The sequence below is a fragment of the Podarcis filfolensis genome, assembly GCF_964270895.1.
Source record: "Podarcis filfolensis genome assembly, chromosome: 6".
In the NCBI taxonomy this organism is placed as follows: Eukaryota; Metazoa; Chordata; class Lepidosauria; order Squamata; family Lacertidae; genus Podarcis; species Podarcis filfolensis.
Window position 1 is genome coordinate 40,681,632 of NC_139609.1, and position 27,993 is coordinate 40,709,624.

At 43.3% G+C, this 27,993-nt stretch overlaps 2 protein-coding genes across 6 annotated transcripts in view; one reads left to right on the forward strand and one right to left on the reverse strand.

Annotated features, from left to right (window-relative positions):
* HOOK1 (hook microtubule tethering protein 1) overlaps positions 1 to 823 on the reverse strand; it is a 31,534-nt gene extending 30,711 nt beyond the window's left edge. For all 5 annotated transcript variants that reach the window (XR_014549798.1, XR_014549799.1, XR_014549800.1 and 2 more), the window contains exon 1: positions 336 to 823. Coding sequence is in view for 1 of the 5 variants with exons in the window: in XM_083621260.1 (XP_083477386.1) it covers positions 336 to 386 (51 nt within the window). In the remaining 4 variants the exon portion in view is untranslated. The remainder of the gene's footprint in view (positions 1 to 335) is intronic.
* LOC310765800 (E3 ubiquitin-protein ligase RNF170-like) lies at positions 116 to 27,900 on the forward strand. Its single transcript, XM_083621307.1, has 7 exons — positions 116 to 211; positions 8,460 to 8,557; positions 19,631 to 19,703; positions 21,015 to 21,123; positions 25,608 to 25,681; positions 26,153 to 26,263; positions 26,792 to 27,900. The coding sequence occupies exons 2-7, from the start codon at positions 8,484 to 8,486 to the stop codon at positions 27,095 to 27,097; spliced, it is 747 nt and encodes a 248-aa protein (XP_083477433.1). The 5' UTR covers positions 116 to 211; positions 8,460 to 8,483; the 3' UTR covers positions 27,098 to 27,900.
* Positions 27,901 to 27,993: the final 93 nt, after the last annotated feature.

Below are 27,993 nucleotides of genomic sequence, written 5' to 3' on the forward strand. Positions count from 1 at the left end.
AGGAAAGCGAGCAGAGGAGGAGGGCTCCACAGGTTGCAGCGGGTGAGGTGTCAGGCTCCGAGCCCCGCGGAGCAAAAGTCTTCTGGCTGCTTCTTCAGGGTGGTGTGAAGCAGCAGCCGCGAATGGCTTCGCAGCCGGAACTCCCGCCTGGACTCGAGCTCCCTTCGGCCCCAGAGAAGCGCCGCCATCACCTGAGACGACGGGGCGGCAGGTGAGAGGAAGGGGCAGGCGGAGGGCGGGGCGGGGTGGGATGGTGACAGGCGAAGCGACCGACCCCCAACCGACGACCCGCCCTCCCCCTCTCCCCCCTCCGAGCCCGGCCTCCCCTCACTTGCCCAGAGAATGAGGCTGTCGCACAGCGGCTGCTCGCCCGGCTTCCCTTCCATGGCGACGGCGGCGGTTTTCTTCTCCCCTCAGCAGCAGCGCCGCCGCCGCCGCGCTCTTCTGCGGAACGCACAATGCACCAACCTCACTTACGCCCGGAACAATGCGCAAGTTACGTGCCCGGCGGCCGCCGCTTGTGTCACCTGAACCCTGACACCCGCCTCTCCATCTGCCTCGGCCTCGTACCCCGCCCCCTCGGCCAGGGCCCTCCTCATGGCTGTTTGACGCGCCGGCTGGCCAATCCTGAGCGGGGGAGGGGTGCGGGGGTGTGTGAACCAAGCCGGCGCTGCGTTGTGGGTTATTTTTTTCCCCCGGGACCGCGTAAGCGAGGCGTTCTGGCCCAATCAAGGTGGCGGCCGCGGAAGGTTGGTAAGCAGCCGCAGCCGGGCGTTGCTATGGCGCCACCTGCAGGAGGCGGGTGGAAAGTGCTCCGAGGAGGATTCCTCTCTGACCCAGTTATGCTGTGGGTGGCGCGCAGGGTGTCTGTGGGGGGGTATTATTGCATCCATGCGCGCACCCACCGCGCTCCACCCACTGCTGTCATAGCTTAGTGGGACGTCTCTCCTCTTCCTTTCTATGCTCTTGCACCGTTTCACTTTTTCACCGCCGTCCTTTGGAGGAAATTTTCTCCCCGGGATTCCCCACCAACCAGCTCAGCTGTTCAGGTGCTAATAACGCCAAGGTTGCAGGTTCGATCCCCGCAGGGAACAGCTGCACATTTCTGCATTGCAGGGGGTTCGACTAGATGACCGTCAGCGTCCCTTCCAGCTCTCCGATTCTATGAAACACCCTAGCACCGCCTCAGACACCCGCCTTCCAAAACTTTGGAAACGTTTCCTGTTCCTGCCTCGAACTGTTTAGTAGTCGCCCCCGCCTGGGTCCTTCGCGGGCAGCTGAGGACTAGAGCATTACAGTTACTGCCTTCATAAGTACCTTAACGACCAAGCAAAGAAACGGGGGTTCTTCCAAACTCATCCATTTGGCTCGATGCTAAACAAAGCAGAAATGAAAAAAGGGAGGCTGTCGTGGATGCTTTAGCTGAGATTCCTGCATTTCAGGAGGTGGACTAGATGATCCGCGGGGTCCCTTCCAACTCTACAATTCTGCAACTTTATGATGCTATGAAAGAAAAAAAAATTGCCGCCCAAGACCGTCTTGCTTTTCACCCTTGCACAGTGTCAAAACAAAACAAAACTTAAATCTTAAATTCTTCTTAAATTTTAGTATCTAATCTGAATTTTTAGGAACTCAAAAGCATGCTTATGCACCTGTTAATCATACAGGAGTCTCTCCCCCCCCCACACCTCACCCCTGGTTTTAAATGTGCATAAAAAGCAAAGTACCACTACAGTATGATATACAAATCCAGTATCCTGTAAGCATAAAAAATGGAAAGCATTTTTAGTTTTAGTGCCAGAAGAACAAAGGTATGGTTATCGTTTTCATTTCATTGCTCCTTAGCACCCCTTTCCTTGAACTATATTAAGACTTCCAATTCCTTCCATGGGCATAGCCAGGATTTATCTTAGGGGGGCAGGCTTTATGTTTGGGGGCGGGGCAGAACTGAGTTATCTTCAACACAATTGGTAGGTTAGTTAAGTATTTTTATTTATTTACTTGGATGGGGGGGCAGCTACCCCCCTGCACCTGGCTACGCCCATGGTTCCTTGATTCAGATAAATTTACGAGTATTCTCATACAAAATAATGGAGAAATTATAGAGAAGAATTGCAGCTTGCTACATATGGAATTGGGGGATTAAGCCCAGATTTCTCAGACTACAAACTAACCTTTAAGGCAAAACACATATTTGATAATGGCAGCCCAGGATCTGTTCACAACATCACCCCCCTGTATGGATCAGCATCTTGTTTCTGAGCAGGAAAGATTGCATTTCTGCAGCTCTCAACAGCTGTCCTGTAAGCTTTACTTTTGACTACAGTACATTCGCAGCTCTCCCAGCCGCTGAAGAAAAGTTCACCTCAGTTAATTGCCCTACAGCATCACAGGGACCTCGCTGTCTTATCCTATTCAGCTAGTGATCTTCTTCAATCACACTCATTTGGGGTGGCTGATCTGGGACAGCCTGGGTATGATTTTCAGTTGTGTACCGACTGACAACTTCAATTGATTTCATTATGAGCCGCCGTACACAGTCTAGTCTCGAAAAAGTAGGTCATACAGTTGCTGGAACTAGGCAACCAAAGTGGTCACGGTGATTACAGTGAAAGATGTGAATGGCAATGTTTCACTGGGGCTTAGGGATGTGAGAAAATTAACTGAAAAAAATCAAGTACAGCTTAAGCCAATAGGATAATTCAAAATAAAAAATCTTAAAACTGGACAAGGACAAGAAATAGCACCAAGAAACTACTAGAATATGAGAGGCATTAGGAAATGATGTGAACTATTGTGGCATTCCTATTACCCTGAGATTTCCTTTGCATATACCCCATACATGGAGTATGTGTACCATGGGCCCAGATTCTGCCCCAGGTGATTCAACACTCTTGTCGCTCTCAGAATTGCTCTTGGGTTTGGTTTCATTTAGTTTTAACGTAGGCTGGTCAGGCTATTTTTATTGGCTAATACATGGGTCAGCAAACTAAGGCCCGAGGCCGGATCTGGACCAATTGCCTTCTGGATCCGGCCCGCGGACGGTCTGGGAATTGCCACGTGGATTGGTGTGGATCTGATTCTGATTGTTAGGGCTGCACCACCCCCCCCCCCACACCACGGCAGTGCCTCCTCCCTCCCTCCCTCCTCCTGGCTTCTCCCTGCCCTGCCTAGAGGAGGAAGGGGGCTGGGCTTTGTTGAGCGCCATTTTAAGCAGCCCCTCTCCATAGGCAGCCCTTTTGCGCTGCTCATTGTGCTGCCGCCGCCACCGCCAGCCCCTGCTGCTTGCAAGGCACAGGTAAGCAGTCACCGGGGCTTGTCCGGTGCTGTGGAGAAGGGAGGGGAGAGTCGGTGGGGTGTTTTTTTTCAAAATATAGTCTGCCCCCCCCCCCCACAAGGTCTGAGAGACAGTAGACCGGCCCCCTCCGGAAAACGTTTGCTGACCCCTGGGCTAATATCACCACACTTAGAATGATGCAAATGGTGGATCCTAGTCATGAATAATGCTGATGCAACTCTGTGTGAGTCTGCTTGTACACCCAGGTCCTGCTTTCAGGCTTCCCATAGGGACCTGGTTGGCCACTGTGAGAACAGGATGGTGGACTAGTGGAGCCTGTTCTAGTTGTTGTTTTTTTTACATTCTTACATTTCTTCATTAGTCAGTTCCACTGGCCATGGGGCTTACACTGAAGCGAGTAAAGCTGTAGAGAAAAACAAAAGCCACCCTGTGGTTGAGTCTGGTAGTGCACTCTTCTTGTAGGAAACCCAGAGGTACATCACTGTGCAGGATTTGCGTGTTGGCTAGAGCTGCAGCATATACTTGCATCTCTTGTAGCACGCTGGCCAACAAGCGGTAGTGGAGACATTTGTGCTTCCTCTGCAACCACTCTTAATGGGTCAGGGAAAGTATGAGCCTGTTTCAACTGAGCACAACGAGGAGCGCAGGAATGCATCTGTGGCCAGGAACGCAGATCAAGCTGGAGAACCATTTTCTTCCCTAGTGGGGTGAAGATATTTGTTACTCTAAGCTGTACACCAGGGGTGGGCAACCTAAGGCCCAGGGACCAGATGCGGCCCAATCACCTTCTCAATCCGGCCCACGGACGGTCCGGGAATCAGCGTGTTTTTACATGAGTATAATGTGTCCTTTTATTTAAAATGCATCTCTGGGTTATTTGTGGGGCATAGGAATTCATTCATATTTTTTCCCCAAAAATATAGTCCGGCCCACCACATGGTCTGAGGGACGGTGGACCGGCCCATGGCTGAAAAAGATTGCTTACGCCTGCTGTACACATTACCATTTACCCTGGCCCCAGTGTTATCCCACCGCTGGTGTTTGAAGCTGAGTACACAAGATGACCATGAAAATCCGGGACCAAGATGAAAAAAAAGTTTATACAAGACTAGACTAAATTTATAGACTATCTTAAGGTCCACTGTAAAGACTTAAAAACCATTTGCAGAATTGACATAGCATCTATGAAGTAATGTGAATTAGGGTTATCAATGGACTTGTAACTGAACGGAAAACTAAAGATGTGTAAGGTAATAAAGGGGAGAAATTGGAAACCAGGGGTGGGGTAGGGGGAAGTCTAGAAGGGATGAATAAGTAAGTAAGTTGGATGTTAAATTGTAAAATTATTGAAAATTGAAAATAAAATATGGAAAAAAGAAGCTAAGTACCCATGACATTAGCCACATAAATCCCGTATCCATATGCATTCTGTAGTTTCTTGAGAAATTCTGCTGTTTGATGCATCTGCCCCCCCCCCGCAACCCAGCTTCTGTCCAATATGAAAACATAAGGCGTCGTTAAGCTGAGTTGCAAAGCTGAATTGCACATGTGCAGGTGACTGTCTTCCTTGAATAGGCACAGAGAAACAAATCAGGTAATGTGCATCAGGTGAAGACATCCCCATCCGATCGCTGGTATGTTCAGCAACATGAAAAAGTGAATTGAAACACAGCAATAAAGATCTTATTGACTGAAATAACTTCAAATGGGCTAAGCTTTCCTGACCAAGATCTCTGTTGTTGTTGTTGTTGTTGTTTAGTCGTTTAGTCGTGTCCGACGCTTCATGACCCCATGGACCAGAGCATGCCAGGCACTCCTGTCTTCCACTGCCTCCCGCACTTTGGTCAAACTCATGCTGGTAGCTTCGAGAACACTATCCAACCATCTCGTCCTCTGTCGTCCCATTCTCCTTGTGCCCTCCATCTTTCCCAACATCAGGGTCTTTTCCAGGGAGTCTTCTCTTCTCAAGAAGATCCATGAAGATCCCTTCATGGATCACTGCCTCCCCTTCATGGATCACTGCCTTGCTGTGGTGAAGGGGCTTGAATAACTCAGAGAAGCTATGAAAACAATGCCCGACCTGAAGAATTTGGAGCAAATGATTCAGCAGAGGAAACACAGCCCAGAATAACTAAGGAGATAGTACAAGAATACTTGGCTAGTTTAGATGTATTCAAGTCTCCAGGGCCAGATGAACTGCATCCAAGAGTATTAAAAGAACTGGCAGATGTGATCTCAGAACCACTGGCAGTCACCTTTGAGAATTCCTGGAGAACAGGCGAAGTCCCGGCAGACTGGAGGAGGGCAAATGTTGTCCCTATTTTCAAAAAGGGGAAAAGAGAGGACCCAAATAATTACCGCCCAGTCAGTCTGACATCAATACCAGGGAAGATTCTGGAGCAGATCATTAAGCAAACAGTCTGTGAGCACCTAGAAAGGAATGCTGTGATCACCAATAGTCAGCATGGATTTCTGAAAAATAAGTCATGTCAGACTAACCTGATCTTGTTTTTTGACAGAATTACAAGCCTGGTAGATGAAGGGAACGCAGTGGATGTAGCCTACCTTGATTTCAGCAAGGCATTTGACAAGGTGCCCCATGATATTCTTGTAAAGAAGCTGGTAAAATGCGGTCTTGACTATGCTGCCACTCAGTGGATTTGTAACTGGCTGACTGACCGAACACAAAGGGTGCTCATCAATGGTTCCTCTTCATCCTGGAGAAGAGTGACTAGTGGGGTGCCACAGGTTTCTGTCTTGGGCCCGGTCTTATTCAACATCTTTATCAACGACTTGGATGATGGACTCAAGGGCATCCTGATCAAATTTGCAGATGACACCAAACTGGGAGGGGTGGCTAACACCCCAGAGGACAGGATCACACTTCAAAACGACCTTGACAGATTAGAGAACTGGGCCAAAACAAACAAGATGAATTTTAACAGGGAGAAATGTAAAGTATTGCACTTGGGCAAAAAAAATGAGAGGCACAAATACAAGATGGGTGACACCTGGCTTGAGAGCAGTACATGTGAAAAGGATCTAGGAGTCTTGGTTGACCACAAACTTGACATGAGCCAACAGTGTGACGCGGCAGCTAAAAAAGCCAATGCAATTCTGGGCTGCATCAATAGGAGTATAGCATCTAGATCAAGGGAAGTAATAGTGCCACTGTATTCTGCTCTGGTCAGACCTCACCTGGAGTACTGTGTCCAGTTCTGGGCACCACAGTTCAAGAAGGACACTGACAAACTGGAACGTGTCCAGAGGAGGGCAACCAAAATGGTCAAAGGCCTGGAAACGATGCCTTATGAGGAACGGCTAAGGGAGCTGGGCATGTTTAGCCTGGAGAAGAGGAGGTTAAGCGGTGATATGATAGCCATGTTCAAATATATAAAAGGATGTCACATAGAGGAGGGAGAAAGGTTGTTTTCTGCTGCTCCAGAGAAGCGGACACGGAGCAATGGATCCAAACTACAAGAAAGAAGATTCCACCTAAACATTAGGAAGAACTTCCTGACAGTAAGAGCTGTTCGACAGTGGAATTTGCTGCCAAGGAGTGTGGTGGAGTCTCCTTCTTTGGAGGTCTTTAAGCAGAGGCTTGACAACCATATGTCAGGAGTGCTCTGATGGTGTTTCCTGCTTGGCAGGGGGTTGGACTCGATGGCCCTTGTGGTCTCTTCCAACTCTATGATTCTATGATTCTATGCCAAGTAGGGCACCCTAGATGGACAGGTCATAGTGGAGAGTTTTAACCAAACGTGATCCACCTGGAGCAGGAACTGGCAAGCCACTCCAGTATCCCTGCCAAGAAAACTCCATGGACAAAGACAACAGGCATATAAAAAGATCTCTATTAGGATCAAGGTTTTTGGGCAGCGGGCAGAATCTCTGACTTGCTGATTATGTAGAAAGCAAAAGGAGAACTGCAGTCTTACAGTTTTATCCCACTTCATTTATTTGATTCCATTTATGAATTGCTTACCACAAAATATATTGGAAATGATTTCACAGTGTTTTGTAAGGAGGATTATGCGAAATATTGAAGGAAGATTATGAAGAGACTTATTAGTTAAAGATAATTAAAAGCAATAGAAAAATTAAGAAATGCAGATTAAGTGATTAAGAATGGAAAATCTTCAGAGGTAGATGACGGAAGTCCAAAATATTGTAGAAGATAAGAAATTGTGTTAAATGACTGTTGGAAATGATATGTTAAAAAATTAATAAAAAAATATTTTCAAAAAGAAAATGATTTCACAGTAAAAGAAAAAAACCTTGATAAAAACAATTCCCACACAGAAAAACTATTTCAAATCCAAATTTGATAATGATCTTCACTTGAAAATTATTAAATGCATATAATGCTTAGCATTAAAGAAAATCAGAGAGGCATATAACAAAAGAATAAGACATAAAAAAAATCAATATAAAACATTTAGGATTAAGTGAATGGCTTTAATCAATACTGTTGGTGCTTCTCTAGTATCAGTAGAGAGGGAGTCTCATCAGGCAGGTGCTGCAACACTGAACACCTTGTTTCTGATGACCTTAGAGTGGTCATCTGGAATATGGGCGTTCAAGTACAGTACCAAGAAAACAAAAACAAAAACAAAAAATGTATTTTGCATGCCAACAGTAGACGGGACTTGCAAAAGGTATGCATTCTAGAGAACAGAACGCACAGCATTCCCTTCCCTCCATTTAGAAATGTCACGCTCTTCCTGTAATTTGTTTTTAGCAAGCCTGTAAGCACGCTTTTATTCCCCCCAAATCATCCCTAACCCTCCCTTTTCTTTTTTCTTTCTTTTGCTCTTCAGATTGTAAACAGGATAGATTATATACCTTCCTTACAGGCTGCCATCAATTCTGTTCCAAAAGAGTGTCAGTTTGTTGGGCCCCAAGGGGTGGCACAATCTGTTCCCTCTTTCTTCCGCTTCCAGCAAGTGAGAATATTCTGTGACAGGAGAGCTCGGTGAGCAGATGAGCTGAACTGCTGCCGCTGAACTCGCCTCACCTCTCCACATGGTAATATCTGGCAAAACAGCCTAGTCACCACAGGTAGCTGTATAATTACAGCTTGTTTACTATCAAAACAACATGGAAGACAAAAATCATATTTCTCTTCTATTTCACTACTAACATCAGATTTCTTTTTTAGGTTTCCTTCCCTGGAAAACTTAAAATGAAAGAGACAAGTGCAGCAGTCTGCAGACAAAGGCTGGGGAAACCAGGGTTCAAATCACTGGGTGAACTTGGGTCAGTTACTATTTCACAGTCTTTCTTTGCAGGGTTGTCGTGAGGGTAACAAAGGGGAGGTGGACCATGTTTACTTCCCTGGGCTTTGTGGAGGAAGGGTAACCTGTAAATGTTATAAATGAACCAAATAACAGGGCAGGTGGTGCTGGTTTCCATTCCAGAGATTTAACTATTTAACTTCTGCTCCATTGCAGTAGTTTTGTGTTAGCCTTATTTCTTAATTATTCTGATAATTGCTTTTCAAAGAGAAAAGTTATCTCCGACTGGTTATAACATTAGCGTTTGTCTTGAATTAGGTAAACGCCTTGAGGAGGTCTCTCAGCTGGTGCCAGATATGGAGATTTTAGTAGCAATGTTTTAATACTGCACAAATGCATAGTTTAACTCGCATATCGCTTACAGCTTGACTTGTGAATGCACAAAACCACAGGTATTCACAAGTTTGTACAACAGTTCTCTGAATCTAGTGTCAAGACAGTGCTTCGTCAATTGTGCATTGTATGCAATTATTGCATTTTTTTCTGCAAAGCTGTCATGTGAGAGAGCATGGGGGTGGGTAATGGTCCATGGTTACTCAGTGAGCTTCTTGGCTGAGCAGAGATTTAAACCATGTATCTCCAATCTAAGTACAAAATTCTGAAGACCACCCCACACCTTAAACCAGAAGAGACCCACCTCTTAGAGCATGTCTGGGATCAACATGTCTGGAACCAAGAGAATCAACATTCCCTGGCAGACAATAAACAAGAACATCTTCTGTGCATCCACCCGTTACATTACCTATGGCTTTCTGTGTGCAGAGTTTGCACCTAATTCTGGTTGGGTACAAAGCCACTTCCGGCCTGCCCAGGAGGTGGGGTTGCGGGCTTCACGCCCACCCCACGTGAGCGGGGGCTGGTTCCAGCCCCCGCGAGAGCAGGGAATCCCAGCCGGGTCTGCCCTCCCCCAGCCAGCCAATCAGCTGGCTGGGGGGCATGGCCTGCCCTATTTAGGGCCGGCGCGGAGGGGGCTCGCCCTCTTTTCGCCGGCTCGCCCTCACGTTTTCCCACCCTCCCTCCCTTTAAGTAGGCTTTAGGTAGGTCTTTGACTTTGCTATGGACTTCGGTCTGTCGCCGCAAGGGGCATGGTAGGAATTTTTCCCAATTGGCAATTTCTGGCCTTTTGGTTTTTCGCCTACCTCGTAGCAACTCGTCACAACTTCTCGGCATTGGCGGTAGGCATTGGTAAGAAGGGGTTAAGAGGATTTGGGGGGGGAACGCCATCACCTCCCCCCAGCAAGCGAAGGGTGGTCCGTTAAAGGACTCCGGGGGGCGTGGCCCTGTCCGAAGCCTATGGAGGTGTGGGCCAAAGGCACACCCCCGAGCGGTGACCCGGGGGAGCTCCTAGTCGACGTGCCTCGGCGGGAGACTCCCCCGATTAGTGTTAACCCTTCCCCGTGTCTCCAGCAAATGGGCTGGAGCCGGATAGTCGTTAGGACCAGTGCCTAAGCCAATGCCTCTCATTCCTGAATTCAATAAAGTTGTGGCCTAATTCACCCAATTAACCTTAAATTATGGTGTCTCGTGTCTTTATTTATCCTGGTGGGGGGCGGGAACTCGCCACGCAACAGCATTTCTTGCACTGACACTAAATTCAAGCAATACTTCCAATGGACACAAACTTGTGAAATTTTGAGAAAGAGCTGAGGCATATTTATGCTAGCTTAGATTAAAAATGAATGGGATAGATCTTCAGGTGAGGGGACTGAATATATGACAATGCCTGCCTATAACATGCCAGGGAGCAAGGCCAGAACCTTCTCACTAGACACACAACTTTTGTCTGTACATTTGCTCTCCCACTTGCTGTCTGAATTGCCACTGTCCGGTAAGCGTTACATGACATGTGGCTGCTGGTTGTGCAGCTTGGCTAAGTGAGACGCAGAGAAGCCCAAGACTTCACGTATCATATTGTGCCGAACTTCCTACTAGTAAGATACACTCATATGGAAATTTACCAGACATGTAGATTATAATATATGACCATCTACAAATGCTTCCCATGTAGAAAAGGGTGCAAAGGGTGACATATCCCTCATTTATTTATTCTACTTCCACCTTGCCCTTCCTCCTGTTTAGGGTGGTTCTGAAATTTGAAAGCTGAAAAGTGGTTATATCAGTTCTTCAGAACCGGCAGTTTAATAGATTCAGAACTTGAATTTTAAACCAAGGTCTACAGAAGCTTTAACCCACTATTATTTTTGGTAAAACTCAACAAATTAACGGTTGATTCCCAGGGTTGAGTACCGATCTGTCCATGATTTGTTGAAGATTTTTGAGGATAATGATTTATAAAGCCTTCCCTAGAATCCTAAAAGGTGACAGTGTCATTATTTTAAGTATTTCTAGTTAGATATAAATATCTGAACAAATGTGGTGAATTGGCTGGAAGAGATAATAGCTGCCTTGTGATGTCAATAAAATACATGTGAGTTCCACATGCAGGCTTGGCTGAATAAAACTGCTGACTCACCATGGTTCCTCGTGACTTGGCAGACTGCAAGGCTGAGCTTTATCCCCCTTACTTCTGTTACACATGGGGGCAGTGCAGCCAAGACACTGTAATGCTCTCTGGATTTGGTTCATCAAAGACTCAGTGAGAGTCAGTGGGAGAGAAAAGAACTGGAACCACTTATATAAAAGACAGCAGGTTTTCTTGGCCATGGACATTAGTAGAAGCTCTTCACATGTGATGCAATGCATGTGATAGCCAACCAGCAGATTTAAGTTTGTGTGCCAATCTAGATTAGAAATACCTTGACCTACATTAATGTTCCAATCAAGGGAAGGACAAGTTTGTACTTTTGGCAGCCTCTGGAGTTTAATCACAAGATGCCTGGCTGCCACGTATATGAATGCTTTCCTCTCTCGTCTTCTACAGATTTTTAAATTTACTTTCTGGCAGAAATGGAGTGTTTTGTTAGTCACATCCCTGCGTCTTTAAGGAAGCCTACTGACCTGCTGTTGGGGACATTCTAGCCAGCACCACTGACAGATTTGCCTGCGCAATGAATACAGAAGAAGCAAATAATCTGCAGGCTTTTCCAGTGTGTGCTTTTAGGATTCCTCAGAGTAGGTTAAGTACCCATTAAAAACTGTCAGCTGTGCTTTTGTAAAAGATGGTTGTTTTCTACTCATTCAGCCATGTTTAAGTAGTCCTTTTAAGCTGCATCAATGGTTGTGAATGCAAATCCCGGCAGGATGGAAATCATTTAAGAATAATTAATCTGGAACAAACGAGGTTTCATTAACAGTTTTAGTAAACCAGCCTACCTTGCTAATCCTGAATCTAGATCTGATTGGCTTGTCTTACCTGGAAAGTTTTCATTACTTACTGATGGCAGCTGAATCAATGATATAAACATACAATGTAAATATACTAAAGCTATATATAAAACTTTCTAGTTTAGGAACAAGAAAGAATAAAAGACTAAAAAGCTGCATCTTTTTTAAATGTTTGCAAGCAATATGAGAGATGCTGTCTCACAGAGCCCAGATGTGAGCCAGTTTCCAAAAAGAAAATGGTCCTAAAATGTAAGTGTGGAAGCCTATCACGGAGTATATAAGTCCTGCTCTGAAGAACAGGATATTCCACACTTCACTCTCCTCTCCAGTAATCTTTAGAACGCTCAGTATGGATTTTTCTTTTTAAAAGAAATTCTCAGTCTTGATTTTATGCTCCCAGGTCAAGAAAGCAGTCCTCCCAAACCACCTAGAGCAAAATGGCCTCTTTAAGCTCCTTTAAAATAACAACTGAATAATTCCTTATTTACTATTTCTGTTCAAATATGAAATGGGAACCTGCCAGAAAATGTTGCTGTGTTTATTTTGCTATGTTTGGTTACATCTCCACATTTTAAAAGTACAAACGAAGACACAGAAATGTTTTTATTTTAATCATTGCTTTTAAATATATAATTGCATGCATATTCATTGCACCCTACAAGACATTTTGAATGTATCTAGTATTGTTTCTTGCAACATATATTTAAGCACTTAATGGATGATACTGAATGATACCTACTAGCAGAATGGAAACTGTGGACTGTGGAACAAACCAATTCCCTCTCCACTGTGGCCTCAACCCTGCAAAACTGATCCAGAAGGTTGGGGGACTCTCAGGAATACACACACACACACACACACACACACACACACACACATATATATACATACATACAGAGAGAGAGAGTGTTACAAACTTAATTCATTCCGGAGGTACGTTCTTAACCTGATGTACCACTTTAGCTAATGGGGCCTCCCGCTGCCGCAGGCACATGATTTCTGTTCTCATCCTGAGGTAAAGTTCTTAACCCGAGATATGACTTGCGGTTTAGTGGAGTCTGTAACCCAAAGTGTTTGTAACCCGAGGTACCACTGTGTGTGTGTGTGTGTGTGTGTATTACTGTGTGTAGCACTTAAAAAATGCAGACATGCATAGTTCATTTATGCATATAATGTTGTATATTTACTTTAAAAATCTTCAAAAGCTTTTCGGATTATTTACTTATAAAAATATAGTGGTACCTTGGTTTTCAAACATAATCAGTTCCAGAAATCCGTTATGAGTTCCGAAACGTTGGAAAACTAAAAGCGGAAGCTTCAAAACAAAAGCCGCGTTTCCTGTTCGACTTCCAATGCGCGTTCAAAAATGAGGAACTTACTTCCGGGTTTTCAGTGTTTGAGTTACACAATGTTTGACTACGGAGGCGTTCTAAAACTGAGGTATCACTATTCATAAAAAAATATCAAGATCCATTTACAACAATATGTCAAATTGTACAATAAAAGCATATAAAATTCTGATTAAGGCTCTGTTTACCCACCAAAGGAAATGGCATGCTTTCCTAATCTAAATTCATTCCCCCCCAGATGCAACACTCCAACTGAGCGGAGAAACTGTAGGTATACATCCCATGGTGCATGCATTGCCTTTTGGGTAGCTTCTCTTGTCCTCAGAGCTTTGTACAGTATATACATGGTGCTTTGAGTTTGATTGCTCCCAAGCAAATAATTATTGTACCAATGGTGTCAGCTGGTTTTCAAGTTAGCACATTTTGACCTGTCAAGATCTAGCAGTAGCGCAAATGATTAACTTCTAAAGAAAATCATCTACATAGGTTAGGGGTTTGTGTGTGTGTGTAAAATGCAACAGTCTGGTCAAATGCAAAGTGCTCTGTTTCTGCTGGAACTGTGCCTTGGCATGTGTACACACAATTTAATCATGCTCTTTTTCTCGTGCACCCGCTATCTATGATTTTCTATTTTAAGGCAGTTTTTGTGTGTTTACACTTTCTATTTATATATACATTTCTATTTTGGTACTTGGAAGCTTTTTTTAAAGGACCAGACCAAGGTCAGAGCAAAACTGAGTTTGGCCGATTAAACACCATCTGTAGCTTACTTCCGCTGACTTCTCCAAATTCCCACGCAACTCTCGGTATTTCGAATCCCTCCTTTGCACTGAAGCTTTGTAGTCACCCAATCGTCAGATCTGCTTTATCACTGTGATGATACACCATTAAAGAAACTGTACAGGGGTCTCAAAAGGAAATGCCAGGGGCTCTTCTGCTTGGACAAAGGGGTAAAGGGGACCCCTGACCATTAGGTCCAGTCGTGACTGACTCTGGGGTTGCGGCGCTCATCTCGCTTTACTGGCCAAGGGAGCTGGCGTAATAAGCCGCTTCTGGTGTACCAGAGCAGCACACGGAAACACCGTTTACCTTCCCGCTGGAGTGGTACCTATTTATCTACTTGCACTTTGACGTACTTTCGAACTGCTAGGTTGGCAAGAGCAGGGACCGGGCAACGGGAGCTCACCCCGTCGCAGGGATTCGAACCTCTGACCTTCTGATCGGCAAGTCCTAGGCTCTGTGGTTTAACCCATAGCGCCACCCGCATCCCTCTGCTTGGATAGTTTGGTGTAAAGCGGTGGAATGTCAGCTTTGCACCAACCCTGCTCTGTTGCCTCTCTATCGTATTTTGTTTCCTAGTGAGAGTTGAATCTAATGGGTGGTATTCAACTAAGAGCAGACCTAATAAATTAAGGGACCTAACTGAATCATGTTTATTAATTTTGGGGGGAGGAGATTCATTGAATGAGCCCCACCAGTGGGAACCTGCACAAAGGCTTCTGCTAGCCCAATGGAGCTTTCCCTCACTCTCTGTCCCCTGCGCGCGCGCACACACACACACACACACACACACAAAACAGGCTCATGGGAGTTTGCAGAACCCCCCAGAAGAGCATGCAGGGTGAGTAAAGAGCTGATTGTTTCATCAGACAAGTAGGAATGCTTGTATTTATGGAGGGATCTGCTTAGCTGTATGTTGAAGTCCTACCAGCAGACCTGCTCCAAGTGAAACTTGGTAGTCTGCCACTCAAATATTCCAGAATATGGCATGTAAAGCAATCCCATCAGCACAGTGTTGGAATTACATTAGCATTTCATATTTCTGTGCCACACTGCCTCTATTTTTTGAAGGCAACTGCAAGAAGTCTACTCATAGCACTGATGTCCAGGAAAGGCATGCGTAAGTTCTTGAATGGAGTTTGTTTGCTAAATTTGGAGTCAGGAATAGTTTCCTCTCTCCCAAGTCAAAGTTAACTGGTTTGGTATGTTTCATTCTTGCCCTTTCATTGACAGCTGGTGTCATGGTTTGCTCCTGCATAAGAAATAGGTTAATAGTTGTTCTAAAAGCCAAGCTTTCACACTCTTGCAAACACTCTTACAAACTATTAGGCCTGCCCATGCATGCAAATAGTCAACGTTCTCCATTTACACTTCTCACAATGGAACAAGATCATGTGCCTAGGGGGAAGCATCTTCTCAATACAAACCCAGAATTCCTTTAAAGCTTTATTATGGAAATTCAATTTTACCCTTTACTAAAACAGCAGGACCATGCTCAATTATTACACTTGTTTGCAGTAGGAAACAGAACGACAACACGATCTAGAATAATATATCTTTGGGCTCGTCTACACTTCTGTTTGTCCCATGACTAGAACACTCAGGTCCGAGCGGGTTTCCCCCTTGCTCTGTTCTTTCCCAGGGAAAACCCACCATTTTGTGTCAAATCAGAGCAAATGTCAATGCAGAGAAAACCCGAACTGCCATTTGCTCTAACTGAGTGCTAAAGAGCAGTTTTCTCCAGGGACAAGCAGCAGGGCAAGAGGAAATTTGGATGAGACCTTGGTCATGTACTCACTTTTATGCCTTGCTCAACTTATTGTTGCTTACCCTTTCCACCCAACTTTTTCTTACATGATATTTAACACAGAATATTAGATCTAATCATTTTGAAGCATATTGGAACATAACTCTGTATAACTGATGACAAAAGTCAGTTACAGAAGTTCATATAGTGTCCAACTCATGAGAAAATTGGGGGAGGAAAGTATGGTCTATGGAAAAACCCCACCTTCTATTCTTTTGCACTTTTCCATGTCAGCTAGCAGCCATTGTTTCCCTGGTCTACTGCACATAAATCTAAGATCACATAATCTAGAGCATCTGGTGCCAGGATTAGTCCATGGGCCAACTTTAGGCTGTATAAGAACTGAGCTCAGTGATACTACTATTAGCTGGATTGCTTAGGGTTAAAATTTCCTGCTGTGTTAAAACATGATTTTTTTTTGTCTAACTATTAGCAAGCAAAGATCAAAGGAATTCATGCTGATCATATCTAGTACTTTATAATCCACATCTTCCTATCCCCACTTAGCCTTGCATATTAATACAGTACTGCCTGATAAAACTTTTGTATGAGTACTATTTCCCTCCTCACTCCTAACTAGCCTTTATAGCTTTATTAAAGTGCATTTCAGCTTTCTTGGCTGACTCATTTTACTGCTTTACTTTTACTAATTTCTTATCTGTACCGGTAATAGCGTGCTTCAATCGCTTCACCATCAAATATGTGGAATGTGTCCTTAAGAAGCCTCATAGCTGAAAATAGTTATTTCTTGAGATCTTGTCATTTTGCTAGAGACACTCACGGCATTAAGGAAAAGGCTCTTCTTTCTGTAAAATCCCTCTCTTAGCAAATCTGGAAAGAGATGGTTCCCTCCACTAGTATTTAGAAACCCTGGCAAAACCTTGACATTAGTGAAGCCAATTAATAATTAACTGGAATGAATGGCCTGCTTTAATGGAGTGTGGGCTGAGACTCTGCTTCACAACACACTGCTGTCAGCCAAGCGCAGAGAGGAAGCCACAGGCTTTTAAAGAGGCTTTGGATGAAGTGAGGATGGTGCATGGTTCACTGTACAAATCTTCTGAGATCAGGTAAGATACTCTGATGGGTGGGCTGGAATGTGATTTTTGTAGGATCATAAATAAGTCACATTAAAAACACGGCAGTAGATTTAAACTGGAAATAATAATAATATTTCCACCTCTTTTGACTCACCAGAATGCTTTTTCACTGTTTCCATGTTAGCCTTATATTAGTTATTATAGTCATTAATCACTAGTGCATGAACTGATGCATTAAAACAAAACAATAAAATCAACAGAATTCTCTTCATTTGTCAAACTAAAGCAAGAAAGCATTGTACAAAGCAGCATAATGATGTAATCATTTTGCTAAAACTAAACTACTATACAAAGGGTGGCATCATAGCTGTCAACCTTCCCTTTTTTTGCGGGAAATTCCCTTATTCCAGCGCCGTTTCATGCTGCTATCCCAGATTTTTAGATATCCCGTAGACTGCCCCCGGGACAGGTGAGGCTGCTGATCCCTTATTTTCGAGGCTGCTGATCCCTTATTTTCAAATCTGAAAGTTGGCAGCTGTAGGTGGTATCCAGCGGTGGTTTTGTGCTAGCAGATGGCACTTCCATTCAGAGAAGGTAGAGCACGTGATTTTTGCAGATTTGCCCCTATCTATTGTAGCCTTTTGCATCATAGCCCATACTGTCCTGGCGAGTGGGGTGTCCCTCAACCCTAAGTACCTTTCCAGGGCACACAGAGGGTTGCAGCCAATGGGGGAGGCTGTGGGCAACAACCAATGGGGAAGGCTGGCAGCAACTGTGCCACCATGGAGGAGCCACCTTCTTCTACTAAAGAATAGTAATTTATCTCTGACCTATTTTCCAAAAGGAACTGTCCAAGTGACATGGAGGAGACCTTGGGGGGCTCAGTCTCTCGATGAAAAAGCCAAAGTTTTCTCACTGCCAAGAAAAAAACCATCAGAGGTGGAATTTCCAATATGCCTCAAGTCCAAATGTCTTGTTCTGAGGGCCCTTACGTTTTGAAGAGAGGCGGGCAGCACTGGCTACAGAGGAACTCACCTCGCAGAACAAACTGCCAAGTGACAGTTCATTCACTGCAAGGTTAACATGAGATTCCTTTCCCCAACATGTAGCGGTATTTTAATTGTTAAAGGGTATACTGACACTGACCCTTCTTTAGTGGTTTTTAACTGTAGGAATATTTTGTGATACTGTATTTTGTGTATATGTATATATATTAGTAAGTTTTTATGCTCAAAAGGCTGTGGAATCTTGTTTTAAACAAACATTTGCCTGCCAGTTTGATCAAATGGCAAATTCACCATTTAGGCAAAACATAATCCACTTTCCTCCCTAAAACTCTTTTCTGTTTTATTATTAACAGAAACCATTAGCTAGAATTTAAATGAACAAGCTGAATTAATTAAACACATGTGTTATTGCAATATCCAGATAAAAGCAGCTAACTGGCAGTGGGGCGATATTAGCGTTGGGTTTTAATATTAGAGCTCAGCATGCAGCTGCAGGGAGGTTTAAATATAAGAATTCAAAAAGCATACACATGCGTAAATGAAACTCTATCTCTTGTGCGATGCTCATTTCTTTTTATAACCTTTTTGAGGTGCTGGACTTAGTTCAAGATAAACAGTGGGCAGCTCTGTTGCTTTTTTAAAAAACCAACAGTCACTTAAACTACAAATGGGGTCTGAGGTCAAAGATAAGGAAGCAGCTTCTTTTGACCTGTTCTGTGTGCGCTAACTGGGGGCTCCGAATATCCACAGACTCTTGCAATTTTGAAATATGTTCAGGGCTGCAGGCTCTGCTGGGATTCAGTCTGGACGTTGCTTCATTCCAAATTGAAGAGATGTTTTAGTTGATGACCTTCACTTTGATCGAGACAAAAAATTCTGGTTAACCATGGCAAGGGGATAAATGCTAAAAAACAAAAAAGAGAGAAAAACCCTTGAGGTGTTTTCTAATTTTTAGACACCCACACAGCTTGTGCCTAGCTTAAGCAAAACTTAATGGCTGCAATTTAGCGGAGACTATGCTGAAATACATGTTTTACGGATTCCGGAGAAAACGGGGGATTGTTATTACTTTCAAAACTGCCCACTTAAATGTTTATTTTGCATTGTCGGTACCTAAACAAGAACTTGACAATAATATGCACTCATAGAGCTCCAGGCAACTGTGAGCTTCCCCATTCACTTCAGTGGATGGGACAGCCCCATGTGCGCTGGAAGACTGTGCATGTGGGATGCCTGCCCCTTGCCATTGTGATGAATGGGGAAATGCTCCCCAATAGGAAAGCTCTGTATGTTTACTGGAGCCTCTGGTTTTACGAAATCACTGGATTTATCAGCACCAGTTTAATATGATTTAAGGCAACAATATAACAGTGTTAATGATCATGTAAGGCACAGTGTGATACCTTTTATGACTCTTGTGGGCTTGTCTGCATTACATATTTACTGGGGGTGACTTAATTAGCATCTGACTAAAACACCTAGGCTGAAGGCATATGGGAACAGATAAAGGTATTACCTGAAGTTTAAACCTGAAGTTTAAATCTAAAGGACAAATAATTTGGGGGTGAAGAAGGAAGAGGAGAAAGCATCACACTATTAAAACTGAGGAAAATCTTCTTTTGGGGCAGCATGGATTGGCAGGCTGCCATAGAAATTAGATATGTTTACTTGTTCTATGTATCTTTGCTCAGTTTCTCTCTACGGAATATTACCCCATCTAAAGTTTTATAAACATTTTTTTTAAAAAAAATATATATCTTTTTACAGATTTCTTCATTTAAGTCAAGAGATGAGTCTGCTGGAAAAGAGTTTCCCTCATTTGTCCACGAGAAACCACTTAGTAAGTTTACAGATCTGCAACTCTTTAAAATACAGTATGAAAAACACAAAAGAAGTTTGATATGTGCCAGGGTCACGGGTGTCAGTAAAGCTTTTCAGACTTCCCCTACTCTCTGCAACAGCTGGATTTTCTTGGTCCAGGTTCCTCACCACCTAATTAGAAACATACTCCATTTCCTACTTTTGTAAGATATGAAACTCAGAAAACAAAAAGCGGGATTACTTTTCAAAACAGAGGCTTGACACATGATATGCAGAATTTATAGAAACAGAATGACTTCATTAATCAGGTTTTCCTGTCTTGACAGCATATGGACTTGCCACACAACAAAAGCTTTTTTGTTTTTTGGTATTCTGATATAGGGTAGCCATGTGTCCTACTTTAGAGAGGAATCATGGAGTTGGAAGGGACGCTGAGGATCATCTAGTTCAACCCCCTGCAATGCAGGGATATGCAGCTGTCCCATACGGGGATCAAACCTGCAACCTTGGCATTATCAGCACCACACTTTAACCAACTGAGCTATCTAGACATGCAGGATTCCTCTGTCTGAAGGGCTGTCTAGTACAGACATCCTCAACCTTGGCCCTCCAGATGTTTTGAGACTACAATTCCCATCACCACTGGTCCTGCTAGCTAGGGATCAAAAACATTTAGAGGGCCGAGGTTGAGGAAGCCTGGTCTAGTCCAAGCCTGCTTCAAAAAGAAAGAGCCATATGGAGGGAGAGTAGGGCCAGGAAGTCACCAACTGTTTTTAACACCTGGACAGAAAACTCAGCAGGCACATAGGTCACAGTCTTCCCCCCTTAAAATGAGACGTATTGTATTTCTATTTAAATTAAAGCAGTTCTAGGTTTGCATCCTCACATAAATATTGGCACCTGCGAATTTTATGCACATTGGAGACTTTTTTTTTGTTAACATGTGGACATCTTATTTTAGGTAAGAGGTTTATAGAGGAAACCTACAGGGATGGGGAACCTGTGGCCCTCCATTTGTTGCTAGAATACATTCATCCCGGACCATTAGCCATGCTAGCTGGGGCTGATGGGAGCTGGCAGCTGGAAGACCCACTGGTTCCCCATTCCTGGCCTGAGTTGCTGAGTTGCACAAAAGTTGTAAATAAAGAACAAGATAGTGATTGTTTGTGCAGGGCAATTTTAGTTCTCCAGAGGTTTTGTTTTTTTTTAAGACGATTTATGAATCACCTAGAGTTTCATCTCTATCTCTTATCTCTCTAAAAACATATCCACACTGAGTAAAGTAGTCGCTTAAAAAAAACAACATCTCTCTCTCTCTCTTTTTCCATAGGAATCTCTTAGACAGTGGCAGCGATGCTACCGCAGTGAGATAAGCTGCCCAATCTGCCTCCAGGCTACTACTTGCCCCGTAGAAACCAACTGTGGACATTTATTTTGTGGTAAGTAAATAGGATCATTATTTTCCCCACACATATATTCATTTTATAAACATATAGCTGCCTTCACATTGCACGTAACTATAAAAGGAGAAGGGCATATAAAAGACAATGGATTGGCTCCAGACTCAGACTCTTATCCACACTTACCACTGAGTAAGAGACCCTTTGAACTCAGCAAGACTTGTTTCTGAGTAAGGAGCCATAGGATTGCACTGTATGTTACTTGAACTTAGTTCCAACTGAAATAATAACTTAAGTATAACTGATTTCAACGGGAGCCAAGTTCAACTAATTTAGACTAGGTCCATTTCAATCTTGTTTATTTGCCTGATTCTACATATCCTTTGTGCAGACAGGTTTTAATTAAAAAAAACTGTAGAAGAGACAGTAGGAAATTTCCCACTAAATAAAATTAATTCAAATGGATTAATTTGATCCCACTTATTGCTTTCTTTGCTGTTAATTTTTTTTATATGTATGTGTGTGTGTGTGTGTGTGTGTGTGTGTATATATATATATATATATATATATATATATATATATATATATCAAAATAAGATTTTCAATATTTTGACAACTAACAGGATGGTAAGGCCCCAAAAAAAGGAATGTGAAGTGGAAGAGAACTGCCCATCTCTGTTGCACTTTACCACTGCGGCATAAGCCTCTCCCTGTTGTTTTAGCAGCTAAAGTGAGGGAGCCGTAAGTCTGTGACATAGCTGGAACTGCCATGGGCGAGACAGGTCAAGGTTAGGAGGGCCTGTTTACTCCCACAATGTGTGAGGCTACTCTTAAAGCCATAATCTCCAGCCTCATGCTTTCCTCACAGCTGGATTGAAGCTATAGTCATTGGAGTTTTAAGGAAAACACTTATTCCTGCAGATAAAAGCTGCTTGCTCCAGTGCTTTTCACTGTGGTTACTGAAGCCCTTCTTTAAAAAAAAGAAAACGAGAATGAAAAAAGATTAAGGACTTAATGGAAAGATTAACAATAGCATCACATTAAAATCAGACTTCTTACAGGGAGGGATAATGAAATGCTTGTTCTGTACAAATACAGTCAACTGTATTTCAGAGGTTCAACGCACTGGTCTGCTTTTCTTCTATATCATGTGATTCTCACAAAGGTGTCTTAATTTAACTGGGATTTCTAGCTGGAAGGAAAACACAGCTTTTTACTAGATGTAAAATATAGCAGGTCTAGGAAAAGTCAGATATCCACAACAAATGACAGACTTGGAACCTACAGCAACAAATGAGCATTTAATTACATGAGACGACAACAATTTGGAAAAGTTCTTTGTCACAATTGTCCTTCATTCTTAAGCCACGGCACCATCTATAACTCTAGCCATAGAACAAAAATTAATGATTTTCAGATCAGGCAGCTCTTAATGATGACTGAATCTGAGACACCAGCCAATCTCCAATATATAGCTCTACAAAATGGTTTTTTAAAAAGTATATTACTCTCACTGCCCCACATTTATACAGCGTTTGCCCCCAAATGACACTATGCCTATCTGAATCATATTGCAACCCATCTGCATGCAGTATATCTGCCTCACAAAGCCAGAAAAGAGTTCTGATATAATCTGATTAAACCCTTTGCTGTAAAACAAGATCCTTCATGCATTTAATCACACCCGCACAGGAACCACTTCCTCTTCCCTTACATTCTTCATTCTGATGTTAGTGTGCCACAAGTAAAAAGCAGAAATGAGTTAAGTGTCCAATAGTGGAAACTCCCACCCCAAAGACTAATTTGCTATAGCAAGTCCAGATTGTTCTAGCAAGCGAGTCAATATATACAGTACCAAGAAGAGATAGGATCAATAAATAATCTCAAGGGTTTTCCTTGACTCCTTTTTCAGAGTGGCCACAGTGACACATACATTGGTCAAGTCTAGGTTAGACTACTGCAACATGCTTTCTGTGGGTCTGCCCTCGAAGAGGGCTTGGAAACTGCAGCTGGTGCAAAATGCAACAGGCAGAATACTATCATCTGCACTTTGCAGATCACAATATGCCAGTCTTACATCAATTGTTCTGGCTTTAGGTTCATTCATGTGCTCATTTCAAGGTGTTGGTTCTTTATAGGTAAGTTATAGGCCCTAAGTTATTTAGGACCAGGTTATCTGAAGAACTGCCTTCTCTCATATTAACCTGCCTGTAGGTTAAAATTGAATTGGCAAGATGTGCAATCCAGCCATGATCAGTGTAATATGTTCAAACCATCTTGCCCTGGTGAGCAACCTGGCTGCCGAATTCTTCACCAGCTGAAGTTTCCGAACCATCTTCAGAGGCAGCGTATAACGCATTGCAGTAATCTAGCCTAGAGGTCACCAGAGCATAGACAACAGAGGTTAGGCTATCCCTTGTCCAGGTAGGGGCATAGCAGGGCCACCGGCTGAAGCTGATGGAAGGCACTCCACACCACTTTTAATATTTGCTAAAATGGTGCTTATAATAATTTGAATTATTTAATGGTTGTATTGCTTTAGCATATTGTAAAATGTGTTAGGGGCCTTTATTTAGGGCTGAAAAGCAGTATAGGAATGCTGTCACAAATAAATAAATAAGCAAGCAAGCAAGCAAGCCTTCGTCCCCCTGCCCAACCCAGTGCTGAACACTTTAAGTAAATTATTAAAATGAAATATATAGACATAGACATGTTTTGGATAGGCTATGTTTTCCTATGTCTCAAAACATTTTATTTGAAACCTATATTTTTAATTCAATTTGGCACTAAGAAGAGCAAAGGTGGGCAAGTGTCATATCTAAAACTCATATTGTTATTTGATGGCTTTAAATGATGATCGGCTATGACTTATAGGGGGGAATATATTATTGTTAGTCTGTATTATCGTCAGGAATTCCTATATTTCTTCCAAGATGTTTCAAATTTCACCTATATCTCGAACCATATGTCCAGGAAATGGGGTAGAAAGTTGAGCCTGGGCCAATATTATTTTTCTCTAATTGCTAATGGCCAACAGAGTGTTTCTTTGGAGGGGGAGCACACAAAACTCTGCAGCTTCCTGGATTAAAAGTAGATTTGAGGTCAGTTCTGAAAATGTGGATATATATACAGAAATAGCATGGAAAAGGGGGGGGGGGAGAGAGAGAGACCCACCCTTCCTCCCTGCTTTGTCGCTGCAAATGAGTCAACAGAGGAAAATGATTTACAAAATATGATTTTTAAGTGCTTTGAAAAGCTGGTATGATTCTGTTTTGAGATCTGCATATGTGCCTATAATATGGTTGCAAGCGGTATAGTTGACCCATATGGATCTCTAGCATTATTCATGAAAGCTTCAGTCTATTGAACAGGGCTGCTGGTAGGTGCTTATAAGACTCTGGGCACTGCTGCCATGAAGCAAAAGGCAGGGGGGGGCCTGGGGTCTTGCTGGCACTGTTCTCCACATTGTGCGCAGCCACCCTGTAAACAAAAAAATGGCTAGGAAGGGAGAAAGGGGTAGGAGATCCAGGGCCCCGGGATCACCCCTACCCATGTCCCTGATATTGGGAGTATCTCACGGTGTATGCAGCTGCATTATTTTTAAAAATAAACTTGGAGTCGAGAGTGGATTTCATGCTCTTTATTCAGCTCATAGTGGTGAGGAGGAATGGAAGTTCCCCCAGAATGTCTGCTTTATATACATTATGTACACAATGGGCCCCACGTGATTGGCTAATTCCGGGATTCTCCTGTAGGCCAATCAGGTTGTGGATTCACTTCCACCTGGAGCTGGATTGGGTGGCTCCTGTGGACCAATCAGACTGCTGCATTCTGGATCCTATTGTTCTAGGACCAATCAGACTGCTGCATTCTGGATCCTATTGTTCTAGGACCAATCAGACTGCTGCATTCTGAATCCTATTCAACTCAGTACATATCAATTTTTATCTGACTTTTTCTGCCCATATCAGAACAGCTGTGAGAAAACCACATGTATTGTCAAATCAAAGAATCATAGAGTGGGAATGGACCACGAGGGTCATCTAGTGCAATCCCTGCAATGCAGGAATCTTTTTGCCAAATGTGGGGCTCGACTCCGCAACTCTGGCATTAAGAGTCTTATGCTCTATCACCTGAGGTATCTGAATAATTTCAGGGACGGAGTTGGTGAAGGCTTTGAAAAAAACACAACAACATCCTGTAGGATCAAGTTTTTAAATGTTGCTACTTTTCTGCAATCAGCTACACACCACATTTTCACGCACATTTTACTGAAAGTAGGTCACACCTGGGTGGCAAATAACTCTGACAGCATCTGTTTCTGTCGCTGTCCCCAGCTGTGTCCCTAAACACTGAGCAGCCTGGGGTTTTTCCCCTTTCCAATAGTTTTCAGGTAGAAATGTAATCTCAGTGTGGGAACTGGATCATGGTGACAAAGGGATTAACGGGTGATGAAGGAATCTTTGTGCTATGCAGGTTTTCAGTTCTTGCAATACTACTTTTTCTTTCTTTTCTTTTTTTAGGTTCCTGTCTGATTGAATACTGGAAACACGGACCTTGGCTAGAAGCAATCAGCTGCCCACTCTGCAGACAGAAAGTAAGAGCTTTCTCTTGTGATCGTCTGCTCTTTGGCAGTCACAAGAGGAGGTGGAAATATGTACCAGGAATAATCCTTATAAATTTGCAGGCTACTACAAAACATCTGCATCTCTCATTTGATGCCTGTCAAATCAGGGAACACCTATCAAATATTAAACAATGCGCTTACAGCAGGCTTTTTATTACAGCTGGCTGGCTTCTTGCATTGCGTTCAGCTCACCCAAGATGAACTCCTTATACTCCTCTGATCTTGGCCGCTAGCTGCCTGCCTTGGCACAATGCGCAAAGGTAGCAGAATAAGGAAGGGAGCCTACCGGGGAGGAAATTTACCCACTGGAGGACAAAGCCTATGAGTCAGGGGTCAAAGACATAATAACAAAAGGCTTATTAAAAGCATAAAACAGCACTGATTTGACTTTTAGTTCTAATCTAAAGAGACGCTTCATGCTTTTTTCTTTTTTACCTGAAGGTCATTCTTTTGTACAACATGCCTTGTGAAAATCAGCCCGACAAGCCGAGCAAACAAATTGTGTATGACATCAGAGATTACAACAAACGTTTCTCAGGACAGCCTAGGCCTGTAAGTAGCAACTTTTAGACATTCCTGGCTTAAAACGCAGCTAAGGTCGTTGTCTTTCTAAATTCTGATCGAAGCTGGTTTGGGGAAATACACTCTAGAACACAGTATTTCACAAGAGACAACAAGGTAGATGCAGAATAGCTATGGATTGTGCCAAACACTGAGCATACACTGAGCTTCCCAAACCAGCAATAGGAGTGGACTGAACACAGAATAAATGGGAGTGTGCACACAGCGTGGGTTTCCTGTTTGAGTGTGCGCTCCACATAAAACGAACCAACTTCTTAAAAGTGGCACCCAGTATTCATATTAGCCAAATTTGCACAATGCGAAACATGTATTTTTAATGGGGCAATCAGGAAAGAATCACTATTGGATGGGGGTGATTAGGAAAAAAGGAGGAAGAAGGATTGTTGCTGGCAGATTTTTAGTCATCCCTATAATTCTCATCTTCTTACTTAACAAATCCAAAACAGCAGCATGAGAAAAATAAAGAGTTTCATAACCTTACCCAAATTTTATGTCCAGTTCACAGATTATCTTTATGACATGCCGCTTCTCATCAACCTGGCCGTACGAGGGATCTTCACGCTGGGCGGTTTGGTGTGGATCTTCTTCCTCAGAGTTGTCATCTGTTGTTTTGGAACCTTCATGTGCTTGACTTCTTCATTGGATCTGATGCCAGAACCTCTTTGTGGAATTCTGGGTGTGTTTGATGACCTAGTTGTTGTTTTCCTACTTTTAATCTGTATGATAAACATTTGCTCTCAGATGGAATCAGAAGGGGCGAACATGACGAGCTCTACAACGCAAAACATTTTGTTGGAATCATAACGGGCTGAAGCGCCGGCTATTCATAATGGGGAAACCAACCAGACAACGGTGGATTTTCCTAGTCTCTGGAAGCGACACAGAATGGCCTTAGCTTTGAAGAATGCTAAGGGTTGGTGTGCAGCGCTGGAGTTTATGGAAGAGCAACAGTTGGTTGGAGGCTGTAACGTTAATCATGGATTAACACCCAACTATGTCCACAAGCCTCAAGAAGTGCACTGCAGCCATTCTAAAATGACAATTTTGCATTTGTGGTACTTAAGACTGACTCCTAGAAGGCACAGTGGCCAAGATCTGATCCAACTGTTCCACAGCTCAACAGCTCAGATATGGCTAGAAAACATGAAGTACATATAAACACGAAAATACTGTACCGCAACTCTGATTAATGTGGAGCCCTCAAAACGACAAATGATTTTTTGCACATCATTAAAAGACTATAGAGAGACAAAGAGGAACAGGCAGACTTGTGTCTGCTTGGCGCACACAGGGGGGAAACGTTGTCTGCTACAAGGTCCAGTACAGACCTCCAGATTCAGCAGCTTACTGATCTAAGATAATCCTTTGCCACGTGCAGTATTACAGATACATGTACAGGGATTATGGTTTGGATATGCTTGCCAATAGTTGCAACAGTCCTCATATTGCCACCCATCAATAAATGCTCCCAAAAACTGGCACAAGGGTATTAGAATGGATCAGAAAAGGCACCTTGGAGCACCGTTACCTGAGTCTTTTGGAAATAAGCATGCTCTTTGAAAGTCACTTCCTTATGCGGAGGCTCCCAGTTGTGCTTTGGTTTCAAGGTAGCTGTCAGGGAACTGTCATCGGAAGAACCGGTGGTGCAAGGGCTCCCAGAGGTTGAGAGAGACTTATCAGCGGAGGAGGGAACCAGCAGG